Consider the following 22,223-nt stretch of genomic DNA (forward strand, 5'->3'; position numbering starts at 1 on the left):
GAACTGTTACCAGAACCCCAATTGTAGAATTCCATTCAGTGTTGTCACTAGGATTTCAATGTAACTTCACACTATACAAATTGGAGAAGCCCTTCTAAACGTGGGATATATGTGGAGAGAACATACACGCGAGGCGAAGCACTCATGGTTACAAGTCTGTCACTCATGGGAGAATGTCATGAACCAAAAGCATTGCAGAGCATTAAAATTTATTTCTGAAGAAGGGTCATATGGACTCTAAATGTTAACTCTGTTTCTCTCTCCACATATGCTGTCAGACCTGCTGAGTTTTTCCAGCATTTTCTGTTTTTATTAAAATTGGCTTGTATGATTTGCACTATGACATTTTTGTATAATACCTGGTGACAACACTGAAATGTAAGTATGTTCAAGTTCCACTGCACTGAAAATTATTTTCACAATAATGATCGTAAAGTCCCAGTAGACATGGTGTAAAGCACTCTGACACTGCCCCAGACCCTTTGCAAAGGGACTAAGTTTTAGGAGATTCAACTGACTAAATTCCATGTGCTCTGTCTAGGAATCTGAAGGTCAAGGCTGTCCATTTTGTCGCTGTGAAATAAAAGGCACTGAGCCAATTGTCGTGGACCCCTTCGACCCCAAAGATGGACCTGGCCAATCCCGTTTAGGAATGGAGATGATGTTATCCCCAAATTATGAGGATGAAGATGATGACCGTGCCGATGAATTGTTTATGATGAACAAGCTGTCAAGTACCAAGGTAACTGCAGACTTTATGTGTACTTTTTTCAAAACCCTGCGAATGAAACTTGCCAAGGCTCACTGCTGAGCTGTCATTGTTTGCGTAGTAGTGTCTGCAATGGTGGGATGTATTGGTCCAGCTTCTAGCTTACATCAATAAAATATTTTGTCCATTAAAATAATCAAAATCAAATTTCAAAGAATAATGATTGACAGAATGTTAGGACATTTTTACTTCTTGTGCCATTTGTTATGACTGGGATGGGGGGAATGCACGAATTATCAAGCCCCACTACTCCATAGGCTGTACCATCAATTTATATGTTTAATTTTTCTCACCAAAATGGCCAGTTGTTTACCTATACTTCTAGTACCCAGCCGAAAAGAGTCTCTGACCAGGTTTCTTTCAAAAAACTCAATGATTAATTTATTATAAACCAAAACTCCCTTTAAACAAGTTTCAAGAACTGGCTGACAATTGTAACTAACTAGCCCTTTTAAACTTCCCCAGCACACACACAGACACACATACACAGACAAACACAGGTAGTCTCTGCAGAGTCGGGCAGATGGAAAAAAACTTACTTAGAAAGAAAAAATTAAAGTTCACGGAGGTTCAGTGCTGTCGGCCTGAAGTTCCCTGGGCCCAGTAGATATTGGGAAGTTCACCAACAATGCTTAAGCTTGGAGGAGAGGTACAGCTGGACCAGTTCTTCTGTCTCAGCTAGCAATACGAAAATTATGCAAACAACCTACACTCAGATGAGGATTATCTGGCTACAGATCAAGAACCACATATGGTTTCACAAAGCAGAGAGGGAGAGAGCGCAAGCTAGTCAGGGTAGCCTTCTAAGCCTTTCCCCAACAAGACTGAAAGCAAAACCACAGGTTCCAACTTAAGGTTTGCCTCTGCCATGTGACTGTCTTTTTGCCTTCCAGCTTTTCATTAATTAAATTTCTTTGCAGTTCTAAACAAACAAACAACTCCTTATCGAATACCATATAGCTCAGGTGATTGCTTGAAAGAGGCCTGCTTGTTGACAGTTCCAAGGTGAACTTATGACCCTTTTGGGAAAAAAACTCTTGGGCAGCCTCCAATGTCCAAATAGTGCAATGTCCTTCCCTATTTTAAAAAGAAAGATCCAGTTTAAAGAAATATGATTCTAACACATTCACATTTTAATATTGAATGGTGGAAATCTTACTTGTCCTGGGTTTTATGCATATTTTAACCCAGACTAATAGAAAAACTTCTTTTGAAAGATCTAGTTTTGGTTTTTGAGTTTTGGGATATGATTATAATTTGGATGTTGGGTTAATAGTAGATAGAAGATTATTTACTAAAGACTACTGTGCACTTAAATTACTAGTCCCACCTTCAGAAAGGGCATGGTCCAGATGCAGGCACTGATTTTCAGTTAGATAGAGATGTTGTAATGAACTTCTAGATTGAAATGTAATTTTGTAGTGGCAACCTACTGCATGCTAAAACATAACAAATGGCAGCAAGCATCTAATATTGTAATATAAGGAGCGATTTCTGCTTTAAAATGAACAATGAAGTTAGTAAAATTGATAGCTGATAAATCACAGCTTGAGATAAAAGTGTATCTTATGTGCTGCCGAATTGTGCCAGGAATACTGTAAGAAAACCTCCTCATAATGTACTTCACTGTCAAGTTTTGCTACAGTGCCATCCAGTGACACAAATTGGAAGCTATACGAATTGAATAATTGTTTCTCAAACAAGCGAGGAATAATGAAAAGCACAAAGGAAAGAAAAATTAAAGGGATCTTTTCCTCGTTTCCCTCGTTTCCCTCACCATCCCAAGGAATCAGCAGTTCAATTAGGAAACCTGTCTTATACAGAGCTGCCTGGATCGTGCTATTTGGGACGCGTAATTTTAACACACATTGATGCTGCATCAGTCATCTTCAGTGTCCTATTTGACTGCTGTTAACCCAGCAATCTAGATATGGGAAATGAATCTTGCTGGGCTCAGCAGCTGCATGTAATACCCAGGCACAGTTATATTTTTTGCTCAGCAACTGTGACCTGTGGTAACCGGAGATAATAGAACATTTTTATCTTATTTACTTAATAAGTACATGGGATTTGTTGTAGCAGATATCATTTTGTCAGATCAAAGAAACTGGCATTTAAGACTTGATGACACAAATTAGTTCTTATACTTGTTTCCCTGTTGTGGCACCAATATATATCGTTAATTTGGGTCCATATGTGCTACATTAGTCAGAACTGTGATAATTGAGATGCCACCATTTTTTGTACTCTGGAAGGGTGTGAAGAAAGGCAACTTTATTGTGTGTGTATTTAAAGTTAGTTGATGGTTTTCACTGCTTTACACTGTTTCTTCAAAATTCTAAATGCCCTTCTTGCACCTTGTGAAATCTTGTGATATTGAGTGGGAAAGTTGCCAAATGTAATTTTGCGGCTAGTAAATGTCAAAATCATTGTTAAAGTGATCTTTGGTTTTCCACACATTGCATTGTATCTTGTTGCACAAATTTATTTCCTTAAATGATTGTGGAGCTCTGCTTATTGGTCTGAGGTATTTTGTTTAGGTTCAGTTATTAGTTGGCTTTAGAAGCTCCGCTACCTTTACGTTCCACCACCCAGAACAAGGAAGTTCTCCCTGGTGTTCTGGCCGATGTTTATCGCTCAGCATTTATTATTTAGCAGCACTAAAACAAATCAACTTGTCATGATATCATCATTGCTGATTGTGGGATGTTGGTGTATGGCTACGCCTCAAAAGTGCTTGATTTGCTGTAAAGCCCTTTGGATGCCCTGAGGTTGTGAAAGCTGCTATATAAGTACAACTTATTTTGATTATGTTTTTTAATGGGTGGTTGGTCATTCCAGCTTTGTCCTGGTTCTAATTCCAAAGATACTCTTGAGTAGCCTGGAAAGGCACATAGTAAAAGGAGAGTTTCATCGCCTTCTCTCTAAGTAGGGATGATTGAACCCTGAGTAATATAATCTTTCAAATGTAACCAAACATAGGAACATAGGAAATAGGAGCAGGAGGAAAAAAAAACTAAAAGTGATGTCACAGGAGTCCCGTAAGTTGATTGGATAGGCCTTTCCAGACTTGACACAGAGGAAACGATTGATGAGTGACAGGCGAGTTATTATATTATACCATACAGTAGTAAACACTTTATATAAAGTTTAAGGTATGTTAGTGCAGCTTGGCCAAGTGTAATGTACAATCTGTAGGATGTGGGAAGTCATGCAGGCACAAAGTGCCCTTGATGACTGCATCTGCAGGAAGTGTCACCAGCTGCAGAAACTTGAGCTCCGGGTGTGGAACTCGAGTGGCGGCTGGAGTTACTGTGGTGTATCCACAAGGCTGGGGATTACGTGGATAGCATGTTTAAAGAGGTGGTCACACCTCAGCTAAGAAGTACACAGGCAAAGAGGGAATGGGTGACTGGTGGAGTATCTAACAGAAACAGGCAGATAGTGCAGGAGTCCCCTGAAGCTCTCTTATTCTCTAACCGCTTTTCCATTTTGGACATTGGTGAGTGAGATGATTCCTCAGAGGACTATAGCAAGAGCCATGTTTGTGGCACCACAGGTGGCTCAGCTGCACAGGAGTGGAGGAGGAAAGGTGGGATAGGTATAAAGGTATGGGATTCCATAGTTAGGGGAGCAGACAGGCGTTTCTGCGGCTGTAGACATGACTCCAGGATGGTATGTTGCCTCCCTGGTGCCAGGGTCAAGGATGTCACAGAGTGGCTACAGGGCATTCTTTTGGGGGAGGATGAACAGCCAGAGGTTGTGGTCCACAATGGGACCAACGACATAGGTAGGAAAAGGGATGAGGTCCTGAAAGTAGATTTTAGGGAGTTGGGAAGGGAATTAAAAAGCAGGACCTCAAGAGCAGTAATCTCAGGATTACATGCCATGTGCTGGTGAGCATGAGAATAGGAAGATTGAGCACTTCAACACGTGGCTGAGAATGGAGTTGGGGGTGGGGCTTTAGATTTCAGAGGCATTGGGACTGGTTCTGGGGCAGGTGAGACCTGTACAAGAAGGACGGTTACACCTGAACAAGACAGTCTAATATGCTCATGGGGAGGCTTATTACTGCTGTTGGGGAGGGTTTAAACTAGATTGGAAGGGGGCTGGGAACCTGAGGGGAAATTCAGAGTGGAGTGGAGAGGAGAAAAACTGGTAGTGGGAAGTACAGAAGTATTAACTGATGAGGAGGATATATCCATGAGTTGTATCAAGGTAGATAGAATACTTGGAAAGTTTGATAGAATTAGAGTATGCAATACTAAGTCATTAGATGGGGTCAAAGTAAGGTGGAAAGTAAAAAAGCTTAAATCAGGGGGAATGTGCATGTATGTGAATGCAAGTAGTTGTTTGGTAATGCAGAACTTGAGTATTGCTGGAAAAAGAGACATGTTGAAGCTTTTTGTCTTGCATTCATCAGGACACTTCTACCAATATAAGGGGAAAACAACAGTTTATACTGTATGTGAAGAGAGTGCTGATTGGCTGGCAAGTGGAGGTGTTGCCATGGAGAATGCACCAGTAATATAACAGAGATATAACCGAGATCTGGCTCAAAGAAGGGCAGGACTGGGGGTTAAATACCTTGTACCCAGGAGTATTTACGAGAGACAGGAAAGGAAGAAAAGTGTGGGCATTGATTAAAGATGGCATTACAGGACTGGAGAGACAGGATGTTCCAGAGGGGTCAAGGATGGAATCTCTTTGGCTAGAGGTAAAAAGTGAAAAAGGCACAATAACATTGATCAGTGTAGTATATAGACCACCAACTAATTTGCAAAGAAATTACAGAGAGGTGCAAGAATTATAGAGTAATTATAAGTATCCAAGTATAGACTGGGATAGGAATAATGCAAAGGGACAAGAGGGGCAAGAGTTCCTGGAATGCTTTCAAGATAATTTTCTGCAGCGGCATGTTTCTGGTCCAATGAGAGGCAAGGTGCTGTTGAACCTGGTTCTGTGGAATGAGTTGGCCCAAGTGGATCAAATATCAGTGGGAGAGCATTTAGGGGACAGCGACCATTGTATCATAAGGTTTAGGTTGGCCATGGAGAAGGGCAGGGAACAGTTCAGAGCAGGGAGAATTAATTGTGGAAAAGCCAACTTCAATGCAACGAGAATGCATCTGAGTCAAGTGAGTTGGAATTAAATGTTGGCAGAAAAGGTGATGGCTGAACAATGAGCTACTTCCAAAGAGAAAGTATTGCAGCCAATGTCAAGGTATAATCACTTGAAGGGGAAAGGTAGGACAAATCCAGAGCACCCTGGATGACGAGAGAGATAGAGGTAAAGATGAAAAGGAAGAAGTGTGCGTATGACAGATGTCAGGTAGAAAATACAATAGAGAATCAGGTTGAATGTAGGACCAGAGGGGAAGTGAAAAAACTTAATACGAAAAACAAGGAGAGAACATGAAAAGATACTGGAAGCTAATATAAAAGGGAATCCCTAGGTCTTCTATTAGGATATAAATAATAAAAGGGTGGTAAGAGAGAGTAGGGCCGGTCAGGGGTAAAAAAATAGGACTTGCACGTGGAGGCAGGAGAAATAGCGGAGGTATCTTGCATCTGTCTTTACAAAGGGATGAAGATGCTGTCCAGGCTGAGGTGAGAGTGGAGGTAACTGGTACATTAGAGGAGTTCACAGTTGAGGAGGAAGATGTGTTAGAAAGGCTATCCTTGCTTAAAATTGATAAGGTACCAGGACCAGATGAGATGCATCTGAGGGAAGTGAATGTGGAAATTGCAGAAGCACTAGTGATAATCTTCTAGTCTTCCTTAGACACAGGGGTGGTGCCAGAGGACTGGAGAATTGCGAATGTTACACCCTTGTTCAAAAAAGGAGTGCAAGGATAAAGCCAGCAACTACAGACCAGTCAGTTTGACTTCAGTGGTATGGAACCTTCTGGAAATTATAGTTTGGGACAAAATCAATATTCACTTAGACAAGTGCAGGATAATTAAAGGAAAATCATGTTTAACTAACTTTTTTGAGGAGGTAACAGAGGAGGTTGATAAGGGCAACACTGTTGATGTGTATATGGATTTTCAAAAGGCATTTGATACTGTGCCACACAACAGACTTGTGAACAAAATTCTAGCTCATGAAATAAAATGGAAAGTAGGCACTTAGATAAGAAATTGGCTGAGTGACAGGAAACCAAGAGCAGTGGTTAATGGATGTTTTTCAGCTTGGAGGAAGGTTCATAGTGGAGTTCCCCAGGTGTCAGTGTTGGGACTCTTGCTCTTCCTGATACACATTAATGACTTAGACTGTGGTGTGCAGGGCATGATTTCAAAATTTGCAGATGATACAAAGATTAGAAACATTGTCAACTGTGATGAGGATAGTTTTGGAATTCAAAAGGACATAGACATGTTGGTGGATTGGGCAGACAAATGGCAGATGAATTTCAATATGGAGAAGTAATGTGATTTATTTTGGCAGGAAGAATATGGAGAGACAGTATAAAATAAAAGGAGAAACTCTAAAAATGGTGCAGGAACAGAGGGACCTCGGTGTATATGTACATAAGTCATTGAAAATGGCAGGGCAGGTTGGGAGAGCAGTTAATAAAGCATATAGTATCTTAGACTTTATTAATAGGGGCATGGAGCACAAGAATAAGAAGGTCATTTTGAGCTTGTATAAAACACTAGTTAGGTCTCATCTGGAGTACTACTTCCAGTTCTGGGTGCCATACTTGACAAAGGATGTGAAGGCATAGGAGAGAGTACAGAGGAGATTCACAAGAATGATTCAAGGGATGAAAAACTATGAGGATAGATTGGAGAAGTTGGGACTATTTTCCTTGGAGAAAAGAAGGCTGAGAGGAGACGATAGAGGTGTTCAAGATCCTGAGGGGTGTGGAAAGGGTAAATAGTGAGAAACTATTCCAACTCAAGACCATCACGAACTAGAGGGCACAGATTCAAAATAAATGGCAAAAGGAGTAAAAGTGATCTGAGGAGAAATTTTTTCACCCAGAGGGTGGTTGGAGCCTGGAACGAACTCCCTGAGAAGGCTGGCGGAGGCAGGTTGGAGCAAGATATTCAAGAGTGAATAGGATTACTATCTGAAAAGAGAGAATGTGCAAGGTTACAGGGATAAGGCAGGGGAGTGGGACTAGGTAGAATGCTCTATCAGAGAGCCAGTGTAAACTCGATGGGCCGAATGGCCTCCTGCACCGTAAAAATTCTGCGATAGGGCATTTCGTCTGTCGAGCCTGCTCTGCCATTCAAACAGATCATGGCTGATCGTCTTCCTCTACACCCTTTTTCCCTACTATTCCCATATCCTTTAATGTTATTGGTATCCAAAAATTTGTCGATTTCTGCCTTAAACATGCTCAACGATTCACAGCCCTCTGGGGTAGAGAATTCCAAAGATTCACCACCCTCTGAGTGAAGAAATTCCTCGTCATCTCAGTTTTAAATAACCTGCCCCTTATTGTCCCCTGGTTCTAGACTCACCCGCCAGGGGAAACATCCTACCCACATCTACCCTGTCACGCCCTTTAAGAATTTTCTACGTTTCAATGAGATCACCTCTCATTCTTCAAAACTTTAGAGAATACAGACCCAGTTTCCTCTCCTCATAATTGTCACGACCATGATGGGAGGAGTGCATAGTTTATCTAGCTCCATTATTCCACAGGTCGTACCATTAGTGTAATTGTTTAATTCACTTACCACAAAAGCCAATTATTTATCTTCATTTGTGTTAGACCCAGAATAAAAGAGACTTTAACTAGGCTTTTTTCAATGAACTCAGAATGATTGAGTTATTATAAAAAGAAACTTGTTTTTAAAAAGTTGCGAGAACTGGTTAACACAATTTGGAATCTGGAAGTATAATTATCTATCCCTTTTAAAATTCCCCAGCACACCCGCACGCACGTGCACAAAGAAAGGGCAAACAAATAGGGTCTCTGCAGAGATGGGCATTTGAAGAAGACTTTATGAAGAGGATAAAGTTCACAGTGTTTTGACACTGTCAATCTGGTGCTCCCTTGTGCGAGGACGGGTTGTTAGTCCAGAGGTTCTCACCAACAGAGCTTCAGCTTGGAGGAGAATAGAGCCAGGTTAATCCTTAACTGTATTTCAGGCAAGGAGAGCATGAGTTGGGCAGCTTTCCCCTTCTCAGTCTATTCCCAACTGAGTTCAAAAAAAAGTTCAAAATGTAACTCCTCTCTGTCAGGTGATTTCCATAAATCATTAAGGCCTTTGTCTTTAAAACCATTCTTTTTCCAGCAATTAAAGTGATTGCAGCTCAAATAAACAAATAGCTCTCCTCCACAATTACCATGCTGGTCATTTAGCTGTAGTCATGTGATTTCTTGGAAAAGGCATGCTTGCTCACGGACCAAGGTGAATTTATGACCCTTTTTTAAAAAACCCAGGTCGGTTCCCAAGTGTTGAAATAATGCAATGTACTTCCAAACTTTAAAAGAAAATATAGTTCTTGAAGATATGGTTCTAAAATTAGACAATCCTGCCGTCCCAACAATTAGTCTGGTGAGCCTCCATTGCACTCCTCTATAGAAAGTACATCCTTCCTTAGATATGGAGACCAAAACTGTGTACACTACTCCAGGTGCAGTCTCACCAAGGCTCTATACGATTGCAGCAAGATATCTTTACCCCTGTACTCAAATATCCTTGTCATGAAGGCCAACAATACCATTTACCTTCCTAATTGCTGCTGCACCTACATGCCAGCTTTTACTGACTCAAGAATAAGGATACCCAGATCCCTTTGAATGCCCGTAATTCCCAACATCTCACTGTTTAAGAAATATTGCTGAAAAAAGAGACATGTCTAAGTTTTTCGTCTTGCACTCATCAGGAGACTCGCAAGAATACCAATATAAGTAGAAAGCAACAATTTATACTACATGTGAAGAGAGTGCTGATTACAATATAAATTGTTGCTTTCCCCTTTATATTGATATATTCTTGCAAGTGTCCTGATGAGTGCAAGATGAAAAACTTAGACATATCTCTTTTTTTAGCAATACTTTCTGTACTGTGAAATGACTATTTAAGAAATACTCTGCCTTTCTGTTTTTTTACCAAAGTGATAATTTCACACTTATTCACATTATATTCTATCTGCTGTGTTCTTGCCCATTCACTTAGCCTGTCCAAATCTCCTTGCATCCTCCTCGCAATTCACATCCCCGTCTAGTTTTGTGTCACCAGCAAATTTGTAAATATTACATTGGGTCCCCACATCCAAATCATTTATATAGATTGTGAACAGCTGTAGCCCAAGCACTGATCCTTTCAGTACCCCACTAGTAACAGACTGCCATCCTAAGAATGATGCATTTATTCCTACTGTTTTCTGTTCGTTAACCAATTATCAAACCATACCAGTAAATTTCCCCCAATCCCATGTGCTCTAATTTTGTTTACTAACCTCCTGTGTGGGACCTTATCGAAAGCCTTCTGCAAATCCAAATACATCACACCCACAGGTTCTCCTTTATCTATGCTGTACGTAACATCCTCAAAAAACTCTAACAGGTTTGTCAAACATGATTTCCCTTTCATAAATCCATGTTGACTTTGCCCAAACATATCACTATTTGCTAAGTATCTAGTTATCACATCCTTTATAGTAGATTCTAACATTTTCCCTCCTCCTAACGTCAAACTAGCAGGTCCATGGTTCTCTGTTTTCTCTCTCCCTCTCTTCTAAAATATTTGCTACTTTCCAGTCAGTAGGAATCTTTCCAGAATCTATAGAATTTTGAAAGGTAACCACCAATGCATCCACTATATAGCCACCTCTTTCAATACTCTGGGATATAGCTTATCAGGTCCAGGGTATTTATCAACTTTCAGTCCAATTAATGTTTCGAGTATTGCCTTTTTATTAATACTAATTTCTTTCAGTTCCTCGTTTTCACAAGTCCCTTGATTCCCTAGTATTTCTGGGAGATTTTCTGTATTTTCCTCCATGAAGACGGACACAAAGCAATTGTTTAGTTTTTCCACCATTTTCCTATTCTCCATTATAAATTCTTCTGTCTTCCCCTGTAATAGACCTGCATTTGTCCTTGCTAATGTTCCTTTTCACATACTTAAAGAAGCTTTTACAGCCCTCCATTATGTTACTCGCTAGCTTGCACTGATATTTTCTTCTCCCTTTCTTTATCACTTTCTTGGTCCTCCTTTACTGGATTCTCGGGCTTTCCACTTTTTCTGGCAACCTTATAAGCCTCTTCCCCCGACCTAATGCAATCTTCAACTTCTTTTGTTAGCCCCGGTTGATTCACCTTTTGGATTTTTGTGTCTTAGAGGAATGTATATTTGTTGCAGACCATGTAATACTACTTTAAATACTAGCCACTGCCTGTCTACCATCACAGAATTTTTACGGCACAGAAGGAGGCCATTTGGCCCACCACGACTGCACCGCTGTCCAAATGAGCATCATGTCTTCGTGCCATTCTCCTGCTTTTTCCTCTTACCCTTGCACATTGTTTCTATTCAAATAATCGTCTAATGCCCTCTTGAATGCCTCGATTGAAGCTACCTCTACCACACTTCCAGGCAGTGCATTACAGACTCGAACCACTCGCTGTGTGAAAAAGTATTTCTCACATCACATTTGCTTCTTTTGCAAATCACTTTAAATCTGTGCCCCCTTATTCTTGATCCCTCAACAAACTCTCCCTATCTACTCTCTCCAGCCCCCTCATGATTTTGAACACCTCTATCAAATCTCCTCTTAGCCTTCCTCTCCAAGGAGAACAGTCCCAACCTCTCCAACCTATCTTCATAACTGAAGTTTCTCATCCCTGGAATAATTCTTGTAAACCTCTTCTGTACTCTCTCCAATGTGATCACATCCTTCCTATAGTGTGTCGCCCAGAACTGTACACAATACTTTAGTGCCTAATATAAGCACAGCATAACCTCCCTGCTTTTGTACTCTATGTCCCTATTAATAAAGCCCAGGATACTGTATGCTTTATTAACTGTTCTCTCCACCTGTCCTGCCACCATCAATGATCTATGTATATATACACCCAGGTCTCTGCTCCTGCACACCCTTAAGAATTGTACCCATTATTTTATATTGTCTCTTCATGTTCTTCCTACCAAAATGAATCATTTCACACTTCTCTGCATTGAACTTCATCCACCACCTATCTGCCTACTCCACCAGCTTGTCTATGTCCTTTTGAAGTTCTGTACTGTCCTCCTCACAGTTTACAATGCTTCCAAGTTTTGTATCATCCGCAAACTTAGAAATTGTCCCCTGCATACCAAGATCTAGATCATTAATATACATCAAATCTTGGAATGTATTTTCTCAATCCACCATAGCCAACTTGCCCCTCATACCATCATAATTTCCTTTGTTCAGATTTAGGACCCCAGTTTCAGAATGAACCTTGTCACTTTGAAACTTAATGTAAAACTCTCTCACATTATGGTCACTATTTCCTAATGGCTCCTTTACAGCAAGGTTATTAATTGGCTCTTTCTCATTAGATAATACCAAATCTAAAATAGCTCGATCCCTAGTTGGTTCCTCAACTTACTGCTGCAGAAACCCATCTCTCCAGAAAGTCATCCTCCACAGCATTTGTGCTAATTAGGCTTACCCAGTCTAGAAATTTATACTGTGCCCAATGTTACCACTGCAGTTTGGTGGCCTATAAACAACTCTCAGCAATGTTTGCTGCCCCTTGCTGTTTTTTTGCTCCACCCAAACTGATTCTACACCTTGATCCTTTGATCTAAGATTCTCTGTCACTAATGTACTGATCTCATCCCTTTTTAACAGTACTACCCCACCTCCTTTCCCCCTCTGCCTGCCCTTCCTAATGACACATATCCCTGATTATTAAGTTCCCAGTCCTGGTCACATCTCATAATGGCAATTAAATCATACCCATTTACCTTAATTTGCACCTTCAAATCATCTACTTTGATGCACATGCTGCATGCATTCAGATAGAGTGCCCTTACCTTTGTCTTTTTAACATTATTCTACGTTCTGATCCTATTTGATGCTTGCCTTTGTTTTGCCTGCCTTCTAATTTCGCTTATTACTTTTCTGCTTCCTGTTACCAGTTCAGCTTCCCTCCAGTCTGAGCTCCCTCTCAGGTTTCCATCCCCCTGCCAATCTAGTTTAACCCCACCTCCCGAACAACAATAGCAAATCTCCCTGCGAGGATTTTGGCCCCAGTCCTGCTAAGGTGCAACCTGTCCATCGTGTACAGCCCCCTCCTGCCCCAGAACCGGTCCCAATGCCTCATAAATCTGATGGCCCCCCCCCCATTCCTTCAATTCTCCAGACTCGTGTTCAATTGCTCAATCCTCCTATTCCCATGCTCAATAGCACATGGCACTAGGAGTAATCTTGAGATTATTGAGGTTTTTGAGGTCCTGCTTTTTAAGCTCTTTCCAAACTCCCTAAAATTTGCTTTCAGGACCTCATCCCTCTTCCCATCTATGTTGTTGGTACCAGTGTGGACCATGACCTCTGGCTGTTCACCCTCCCCAGAAGAATGCTCCACGTCCGCTCTGTGACATCCTTGACCCTGGTACCAGGAAGATAACATACCTTCCTGAAGTCACATCTGAGGCCAGATAAACGCCTGTCTGTGCTCCTAATTAACAAATCCCCTATCACTATTGCTCTTCCGCTCTTCTTTCTCCCCTCCTGTGCAACTGAGTCACCTGTGGTGCCATGGACTTGGCTCTTGCTGCACTCCTATGAGGAACCATCGCTTTCACCGGTATCCAAAATGGAAAACCGGTTAGCAAGCGAGATCGTCTCAGCGGACTTCTGCACTACCTGCCTGGTTCACTTAGACAACCTGGCAGTCACCCATTCCCCCTCTGACTGCATGCTCCTAACCTGCGGTGTGACCGCTTCCCCAAACGTTTTAGCCACATAGTTCTCTGCCTCACAGATGCATCACAGTAACTCCAGCTGCTGCTCAAGTTCTGAAACCTGGAGCTCAAGATTTTGCAGCCGATGACACTTCCTGCATGTGTTTGTCTAGGACATGTGGCAAGTCCACATCTTCCCAAGTACCATAGGAGGCACATTCTGTCTGTGAGCTGCCCTACCAGACTTAAACTTTACAAACTATTTATTATAAGTAGAATAATTTAGCAGTTACTCACCAGTTATCTTCATCTGCTGCGCCAATGTGAGAACCAAATACTAGGGGGTGAAAAAGGTTGAAAAATAAAGGAGCACCTACTTTCCCCTTTGTTGAACTCACTCACTCTTCAAACTCCTAGCTTCTCATTCAGTTCAAGCTACACTCTGTCAAACCTCAAAAGCTGGAAAGCTGAAATAAATGGTATTGGTTGTCACCCTGGTATTATGGTGAGGAGTTAATGTTGTACGCCTTTTAGTGAAAGTAGGCACCTTGTAAAAGATCACATTATGAACATTCATAAGATATGGTTTATGCGTAGAATTGGAATGCAAATAGCACCCAATAAGTTTTTGTCATGTGCTCTACATCACCAAGAAGTGAAAAGAAATATTTAGTATTTTGTGTTCCTTTTTCGTTAGTTCCAGTGCAGCTACAGGAAGTTATGTGTACAGTTGTCTGCTTATGGTTCATAACAAGCTTTGAAAGCAAAAGTAGTTCCAGTAATTAGATTATAATATGTGCATTGTCCATGAAAAATTAAAATAATGGTGTCCCCTGATGGTTTGGTAGATAACACTTCTCTCTGTAATACTTAACCACCTAGATCAAATGTTTCCAGGTTTGATGCTCTGTATATACTGAATTGGTTAATACCAGCCAGGATTGCAACCTGGGGCGGGGGGGTGGGGGGGTCAGAATTGACCTCAGTACCCATTATTTAGGAAAGAGATAAATCAGCTTATACTCCTGCTCCTGACTGCTATCCAGTAAGCCCTGCTGTAAATAGCTTAAGAGCATAAGTGATAGGAGCCAAAGTAGATGATACAACCCACTGAGTCTGCTCCAACAATTAAGATCATGACTGACCTCCTGCACCCCATCTCCCTTAATCCCCTGAGAGACCAAAAATCTATCTTAGATTTAACTATACTCAACGCTAGAGTATCCACAACCCTCTTGGGTGGAGAATTCCAAAGCTTCACAACCCTTTGATTGAAGAAGTTTTTCCTCGTTTCAGTCCTAAATGATCAGTCCCTTACTCTGAGACTGTCCTCCATGTTCTAGACTCCTCAATGAGGAGAAACAACCACTCTGTCTGCTCTGTCAAGCCCCATCAGAATCATGCATGTACATTGAGTGATGACAGGATTGGACTGGGCTAATGATTGTTCATGGTCATGCTTGAAAAGCCTACTGGTGCTCACTGTGTCAGGTCACAAGTCTTCATTTGGAAGGCTGATGTAACCCGACAAGGATTGGTATCTTCCAAGAGAGAAAATTGGCCATTATTTTTTAAAGAAAAATTTAATATTTCATGTATTTGAATTACAGATGCGCCACTTTGACTTTCTTTCAGTAGCTGGATTTTCTTCCCTGAAAATACTTCAAATTCTGTATTTTTAGTTTAAATTGGATTAGAGCCCTCTGTCCATGTCGTGTTGCCTCCTGTTAGTCTGAAAACTATAATTTTTCTTTAGTTAGTCTTTGACTAGGAGTTTCCCTCTTTAAGTAGCAGCTCATTGTGGCCTTCTGGTGAAGAGGAAGAGTAAAAGCTGCCTCCAGGTGGTGCTGTGGATGGATCCTAACCTCTCCAGAGTAGCAAACTCCTTTTCAAATAACCTTTCTAGTTGAGATCAATCTAGTTGAAGCCAAATGGCAAACTTCAGACAGGAAAACAGAGGAAATGAGAATTAAATTGCTAATTTAAAAACATTTAAGTATGCACAGGACTCGATTTGTACCAAAAGATTCATTTAAAACAACTGCCGCATCTTTCACTTATATAGCTTTTTAAAATGGAGCTAAGGTGAATGTTTCTCTACCTTTGAAATATTTATCCGTGTCCTGGAAGCTAGAAAACAAAGCAGTGAGTTGTAGGAGCTGAGCAATGTTATCGGTGAATTACCTTTCGAATGTGAAGAGTATTGACTTAATACTATCAAGTACTATCAAGTGACTGAGGGTGCAAAGTTTTCAGCCCCTTTTATATAAAACAAACACAGCAAATGTGCAATTGGCAGAGTCAAGCAGCTTTTCAAAGCCAAACAGTTACAAGTACAGATAGTGACCCTTTGGAAGAAAATATATTGTCACAATTTGACTGAGATAAGATATCACTGCCAACTTGCCTGAGTCGGTAGGTTTTAGGCTCAAACCACACTCCAGGACTTGTCGACATCATCTAGGTGAAATCCCAGGCCATATTTGAAGAACAGCCAAATTTCCTTTCTCAACCAGCACCGAAAAGAGATCTATGTGGTTATTCATTTATTTCTAGCTGTGGGACGATGCTGTATACAGTTTGGCTGCCACTTTTTCCTACATAAATCACTGTATTTCACAATTCACTTTAGCAATGGACTCTGAAGGACATAGTGTAGCTCAATTTAAATACAAGGTTTCCTTATTAGTTTCTCTGCTCAAATACTAATTCACCCACTCACCGTGTTTCGTGCGAGCTGTTAAAATAGTTTTCTTCCCTTAATTCAGGTTGTCTTCTGCAATACAAATCGGACATATTGCATGGAACTAAGACTTTTTATTTAGCTGGTCATTAAGTAACTTCAGTAACCCTTCCATTATATAATAGTGTTGAGCCTGGATTATATTCCTGTGTCTCACCATAGAACCATAGAAAAGTTACAGCACAGAAGGAGTTCATTCAGCCCATCTTGTCCATGCCAGCCCAAGGACACCCGGGTGCCCTTTCTAATCCTACCTTCCTGCATCTGGTCCATAGCCCTGCAGCTTACAGCACTTAAGGTGCAGATCCAGGTACTTTTTAAAAGAGTTTAAAGTTTCTGCTTTTACCACCAACTTGGGCAGCGAATTCCAGACACCCACTACCTTCTGCGTAAAAAAGTTCTTCCTCATGTCCCCCCTATACCTTCTGCCACTTATCTTGAATCTATGTCCCCTGGTTCTAGAATTCTCCACCAAGGGAAACAATTTTATCCTGTCCACTCTATCTATTCCCCTCATAATTTTGTACACCTCAATCAAGTCACCTCTCAGCCTTCTTTGTTCTAAGGAAAATAACCCCAACCTATCCAATCTCTCCTCGTAGCTACACTTTTCTAACCCTGGCAACATTCTTGTAAACCTTCTCTGCACTCTCTCCAGAGCTATTCCGTCCTTCCTGTAATGTGGTGACCAGAACTGCACACAATACTCCAGTTGTGGCCTCACCAGTGTTTTATACAATTCAACTATTATATTCTATACCTCTGCCAGTGAAGGAGAGCATTCCATATGCCTTCTTTACAACCTTGTCTACTTGAACTGCTGCCTTCAGGGACTTGTGTACTTGTACGCCAAGATCTCTCACTTCATCTACCCCTCTTAGCATATTCCCATTTATTTTGTAATCACTGTAACTGTTTGATCTCCCTAAATGTATGACCTCACACTTCTCTATGTTAAAATCCATCTGCCACTTTACCGCCCACTCCACCAACTTATCTATATCGTTTTGGAGATTATGGCTATCCTCTACACTATCCACTACTCAGCCAATCTTTGTGTCATCTGCAAATTTCCCAATCGTGCCCCCCACATTCACATCCAAATCGTTAATATATAACACAAACAGCAAGGATCCCAACACCGAGCTCTGTGGAACCCCACTTGAGACAACTTTCCATTCGCAAGGGCATCCATCGACCATTACCCTTTGTTTCCTGTTACAAAGCCAACCTTTTAACCAGTTTGCCACATTAACCTGAATTCCATGGGCTTTTACTTTCCTGACCAATCTGCCATGTGGGACCTTGTCAAATGCCTTGCTAAAATCCATGTACACAACATCCACTGCACTACCTTCATCAACCCTTCTTGTCACTTCCTCAAACAATTCAAGCAAATTTGAGGCAAGACCTTCCTTTAACAAATCCATGCTGACCATCCCTGACTAGTCCATGCCTTTCCACATGACAGTTAATCCTATCTCTCAGGATTGATTCTACTTATTTGCTCACCACTGATGTAAGACTATCTGGCCTATAATTGTTTGGCATTTCCTTTGATCCCTTTTTAAACAATGGAAGTACATTTGCATTTCTCCAGTCCTCTGGTACCTCCTCTGTATCTAGTGAAGATTGGAAAATCCTCCTCAGAGCATCTGCTATCTCCTCCCTGACTTCCTTCAGCAGCCTCAGAAACAATCCATCTGGTCCTGGTGACTTATCAACTTTCAAGGATTTCAGCCCTTCGAGTACTTCCTCTCTCTTTATCACTATCCCATCCAATATCTCGCAGTATTCCTCCTGGACTACTATATGTACATCCTCCCTTTCCTTTGTAAACACAGAGACAAAATATTCATTCAAAACCCTTCCCACAGCCTCTGCATCTACACACAAGTTTCTATCTTCATCTCTGATAGGTCCCACTTGTTCCTTAACTAACCTTTTAGCATTAATGTATTGGTAAAACATCTTTGGGTTATCTTTAACTTTACTTGCTAATCTTTTTTCATGCCCTCTCTTTGATTTCCTTATTTCCTTTTTTACTTTGTCCCTGCACTTCCTATATTTGTCTAGGCTATCTGTAGTGCTTAGTTCTTTGTGCCTATCGTATGCTTTCTTTTTCTGTTTGATCACCATTAACAACATTATATTTGCTAAACATTGGATAGTTTTCAAAGCAATAATATTCACAGCAGTTGAGTATAGTTCATGTATTGCTTTATCAAAGCCCCTGTAGTACCTTAGTACAGTAAATGTAAAAGTCAGGATCTATCATTAACACACTTCATATTCGATATTTGTGGATCACAATTATTGTGACTGACTTAACATGTGGCATTGTCTAAGTGCCACCCAACTCTTGCTCCTGAACTAGTGCAGATTGTGTGCATAAAATAAAATAAACAGAATGTATGATTCATTAGGATAAGAAATGGCTGTCAGTTTAATGTTCATAAAATATATGATATTGTACCAGATTTAGTTCAGTGTTAAGTATACATTATAGGATACACTAAATACATGTTGTGATTTTGTAAATCAGTGCGTCTTCCAGCATTTTCAGTAAATGGTAAAGGCGAAATACAGCACAGTCTGTGCACCGGAATCATGACTGAGCTAGCTATTGTCTGGTACAGCCCAACTTAGAATTGTAGAGAGTAGTCTCCGATTCATTGCAGTACTGCTAAAGTTGGTAAGTAAGCAGGAATCCACTGTTATTATTATGTCTAATTTCAGATTCATATGTTTTAAGAATATTGAAATGTTAAGTGTAAGATAAATGAGAAAAAACCTGAGTATGAGAGGTTGGTAAGCAAACTTAAAGTAATTACCATTCAAAGGATAGTTCATGTGACAAGGTCAGAGTTAGAAGGGTGAGAGCTATGAAGTGGCAGGTTGGCCATTTAGCTGGGGAATTGAAGACAGTAAGTCTGAGGAAAATTGCTTCGTCATCTTTAGAGATGTGAATTATTCATGTAAGTCCCCAGATCAAAGAAAGGTTTGAAAGCCACGCATAAACAAGGAAATACTTGTATACTTTTCTGTACACTTTTCTGATCGAAGGACAAGTTTGGGAGTTGAAGTTAATTGGTTGAAATCACCATCTGGGCATCCCAGGTGTGGCACATTGCCGTGGGGATAGATTGTAGGGAGGCAGTCTTCTGTTTTGAGTTTATGTGTTTTCTTACAGAAACAGTTAGCATGGAAGACTGTGAAAAGGCAGTATCTGCCAATAGCCACTTCAAGGAGCGTGGAGGGGCGTTCATGGGTGACCCCTTACTCTGAGATTATGCCCCCAGGTCCTAGACTGTCCCAGAAGGGGAAACAATTTCAGCATCTACCCTGTCAAGCTCCCTAAGAATCTTATATGTTTCAATAAGGTCACCTCTCATTCTTCTAAACTCCAGTGAATACAGGCCCGACCTGCCCAACCTCCCCTCGTGAGAAATCCCTCCATACCCGGGATCAACCTAGTGAATTTTCTCTGGACTGCCTCCAATGCCAGGATATCTTTCCTTGGATAAGGGGACCAAAACTGTTCACAGTATTCTAGGTGTGGTCTGACTTGTATAGTTTTAGCAAGACTTTCTTATTTTTATACTCCATTTCCTTTGCCAACATTCCATTTGCTTTCCCTGTTACCTGCTGAATTTGTATGCTAGCTTTTTGTGATTCATGCACGAGGACCCCCAAATCCCTCAGTGCTGCAGCTTTCTTTTACTTATTCATTCATGGGATGTGGGCGTCACTGGCTAGGCCAGCACTTATTACCCATCCCTAATGCCCATCCCAGCATTTAAAAGTCAACCTCATTGCTGTGGGTCTGGAGTCACATGTCGGCCAGACCAGGTAAGGGCGGCATGTTTCCTTCCCTAAAGGGCATTAGTGAACCAGATGGGTTTTTACAACAATCGACAATGGTTTCATGGCCATTATCAGACTTTTAATTCCAGATTTTTATTGAATTCAAATTTCACCATCTGCCGTGGTGGGATTCGAACCCGGATCCACAGAGCATTACGCTGGGTCTCTGGAACACTGGCCCAGTGACAATACCACTATGCCACCACCTCCCATGCAGCCTTTCTGCAGTCTTTCTCCATTTAAATAATATTCAGCTCCTCTGTTCTTCCTGCCAAAGTGCATAACCTCACATTTTCCCACATTATATTCCATCTGCCAAGTTTTTGCCCTCTCACTTAACCTGTCTATATCCCTCTGTAGACTCTTTGTGTCATCCTCACCACTTGCCTTCCCACTTATTTTTGTGTCATCCACAAACTTGGCAATAGTATGTTCACTTCCCTCATCCAAGTTATTAATATATATTGTAAATAATTGTGGCCCCAGCACTGATCCATGTGGCACTCCACTAGTTACAGGTTGCCATCCTGAAAATGCCCCCCTTATCCCAACTCTCTGTCTTCAATTAGCCAATTCTCTATCCATGCTAATATACTACCCCAGCACCATGGGCTGTTATTAAGTAGCCTTATGTGCAGTACCTTATCAAATGCCTTGTTCTATTCCCATCACAGCCTTCATTTTTATTGATGTGCCTGTAAAATATTTTGCTATTTTGTATTATGTCTGACAGTAGTGCTGACACAGCTGAGCCTGATGCTGTCCTCAATTGGCATTCACCTTTACAAAGTCCTTGGATATGGAGAGTGCCTCTTAATGTCACTTCGTTCACGCCTCTACCTTTTCCAGTATGTAGTTCTGAGGGCAGTTGTTTTTCTGCCACCCTCAGCCGGTACTCAGCACAGAAAATATTTCTGTTTAAATTCTGCCGCATTCCACCTGGGACACTTGCTCATTTAAGTATTGAAAGTGCCCTCAGTTGGGAGGGGCTAGAGAAAAGTGCTGGCTTTGTGTAAAGTCTAGATGTTCTTCTGTCGCTTCCTTTATCTACAAAGCTGGAAAATATCATGGCAACCATGAAAAGAAATAAGTGTGCATGAGCACTGTAACCAAAGAGCTAAATAATAGAGGAGAAGCATTCGTGATAACTGAGAATATCATTGTAGAGAACCCCTATAATATATATCTGATCCCAGTTACTCCGTGTAATGCTGGCTGTTGAATTTCCATGCATTGCCAGAATTACATTGCAGCTGCTTACACAACCAGCATATCAGTTAGTTCTCTATATCTGCCTTTTTTAGTACAATTTCAGCATTTTATGACCACGTGTTAAAGATGGGTAATTAACATGATTGAGTTCTGGTTAGTTAGGACTTGTCTTGCTCCTGCTAATTACATAGCGTTCTTAGAGTTAACAAAACAGTTTTGTGCCTTTGCCCTTCTTACCATTTTTCTGTCTCCATTCCCTATTTCCAGGTGATGGGATGTCTACTCCTAGGCCTTTACCAGTACCAGTCTGTAAAACCTACTGGCAGCATACATTAATGGCTTGGAGGCAGAGAGATTCCTGTCCACCAAAGTACATGACTTCCACTTTCCAGCTTTCCTCTATCAGCAATGTGGCAATTGTGTCCTAACATCAACAGCACTAACATTCTGTGCTGCTATACCAATGATATAACTGTTGTCTATATTTATCTCTGTCCTGTTTTCCTTGTGTAATTAATTCTGTTGCGGTCCTTCCTATGTTCAAAGTTTTTTGTTTACTGTTAAACTCCTTTCTGCTGGAAGTTCTAATGTTGTTTCACTTTGATTTTCTTTACTGATATAGATGTGTTTGGTTTTCAGTCCTTTGACAGGGCACTCCATTTATTCCTTGGCCCTATAGTTGACTTATTTGTATCGGTTTATATTTATTTTCCAATTTTCTCTCCTCTCATGAAGGCACTGACTGGGTGCCAGCTGTCTCCGAAAGACT

At 41.0% G+C, this 22,223-nt stretch overlaps 1 protein-coding gene across 1 annotated transcript in view; it reads left to right on the forward strand.

Moving 5' to 3' along the window:
- The window catches only part of cbl (Cbl proto-oncogene, E3 ubiquitin protein ligase), a 211,490-nt gene that overhangs the window by 164,519 nt on the left and 24,748 nt on the right, over positions 1–22,223 (forward strand). The window contains exon 9 of the mRNA XM_078533480.1: positions 542–742. Coding sequence (XP_078389606.1) covers positions 542–742 — 201 coding nt within the window. The remainder of the gene's footprint in view (positions 1–541; positions 743–22,223) is intronic.

Source organism: Cetorhinus maximus, chromosome 2 (assembly GCF_964194155.1).
Source record: "Cetorhinus maximus chromosome 2, sCetMax3.hap1.1, whole genome shotgun sequence".
NCBI classification, from domain to species: domain Eukaryota; kingdom Metazoa; phylum Chordata; class Chondrichthyes; order Lamniformes; family Cetorhinidae; genus Cetorhinus; species Cetorhinus maximus.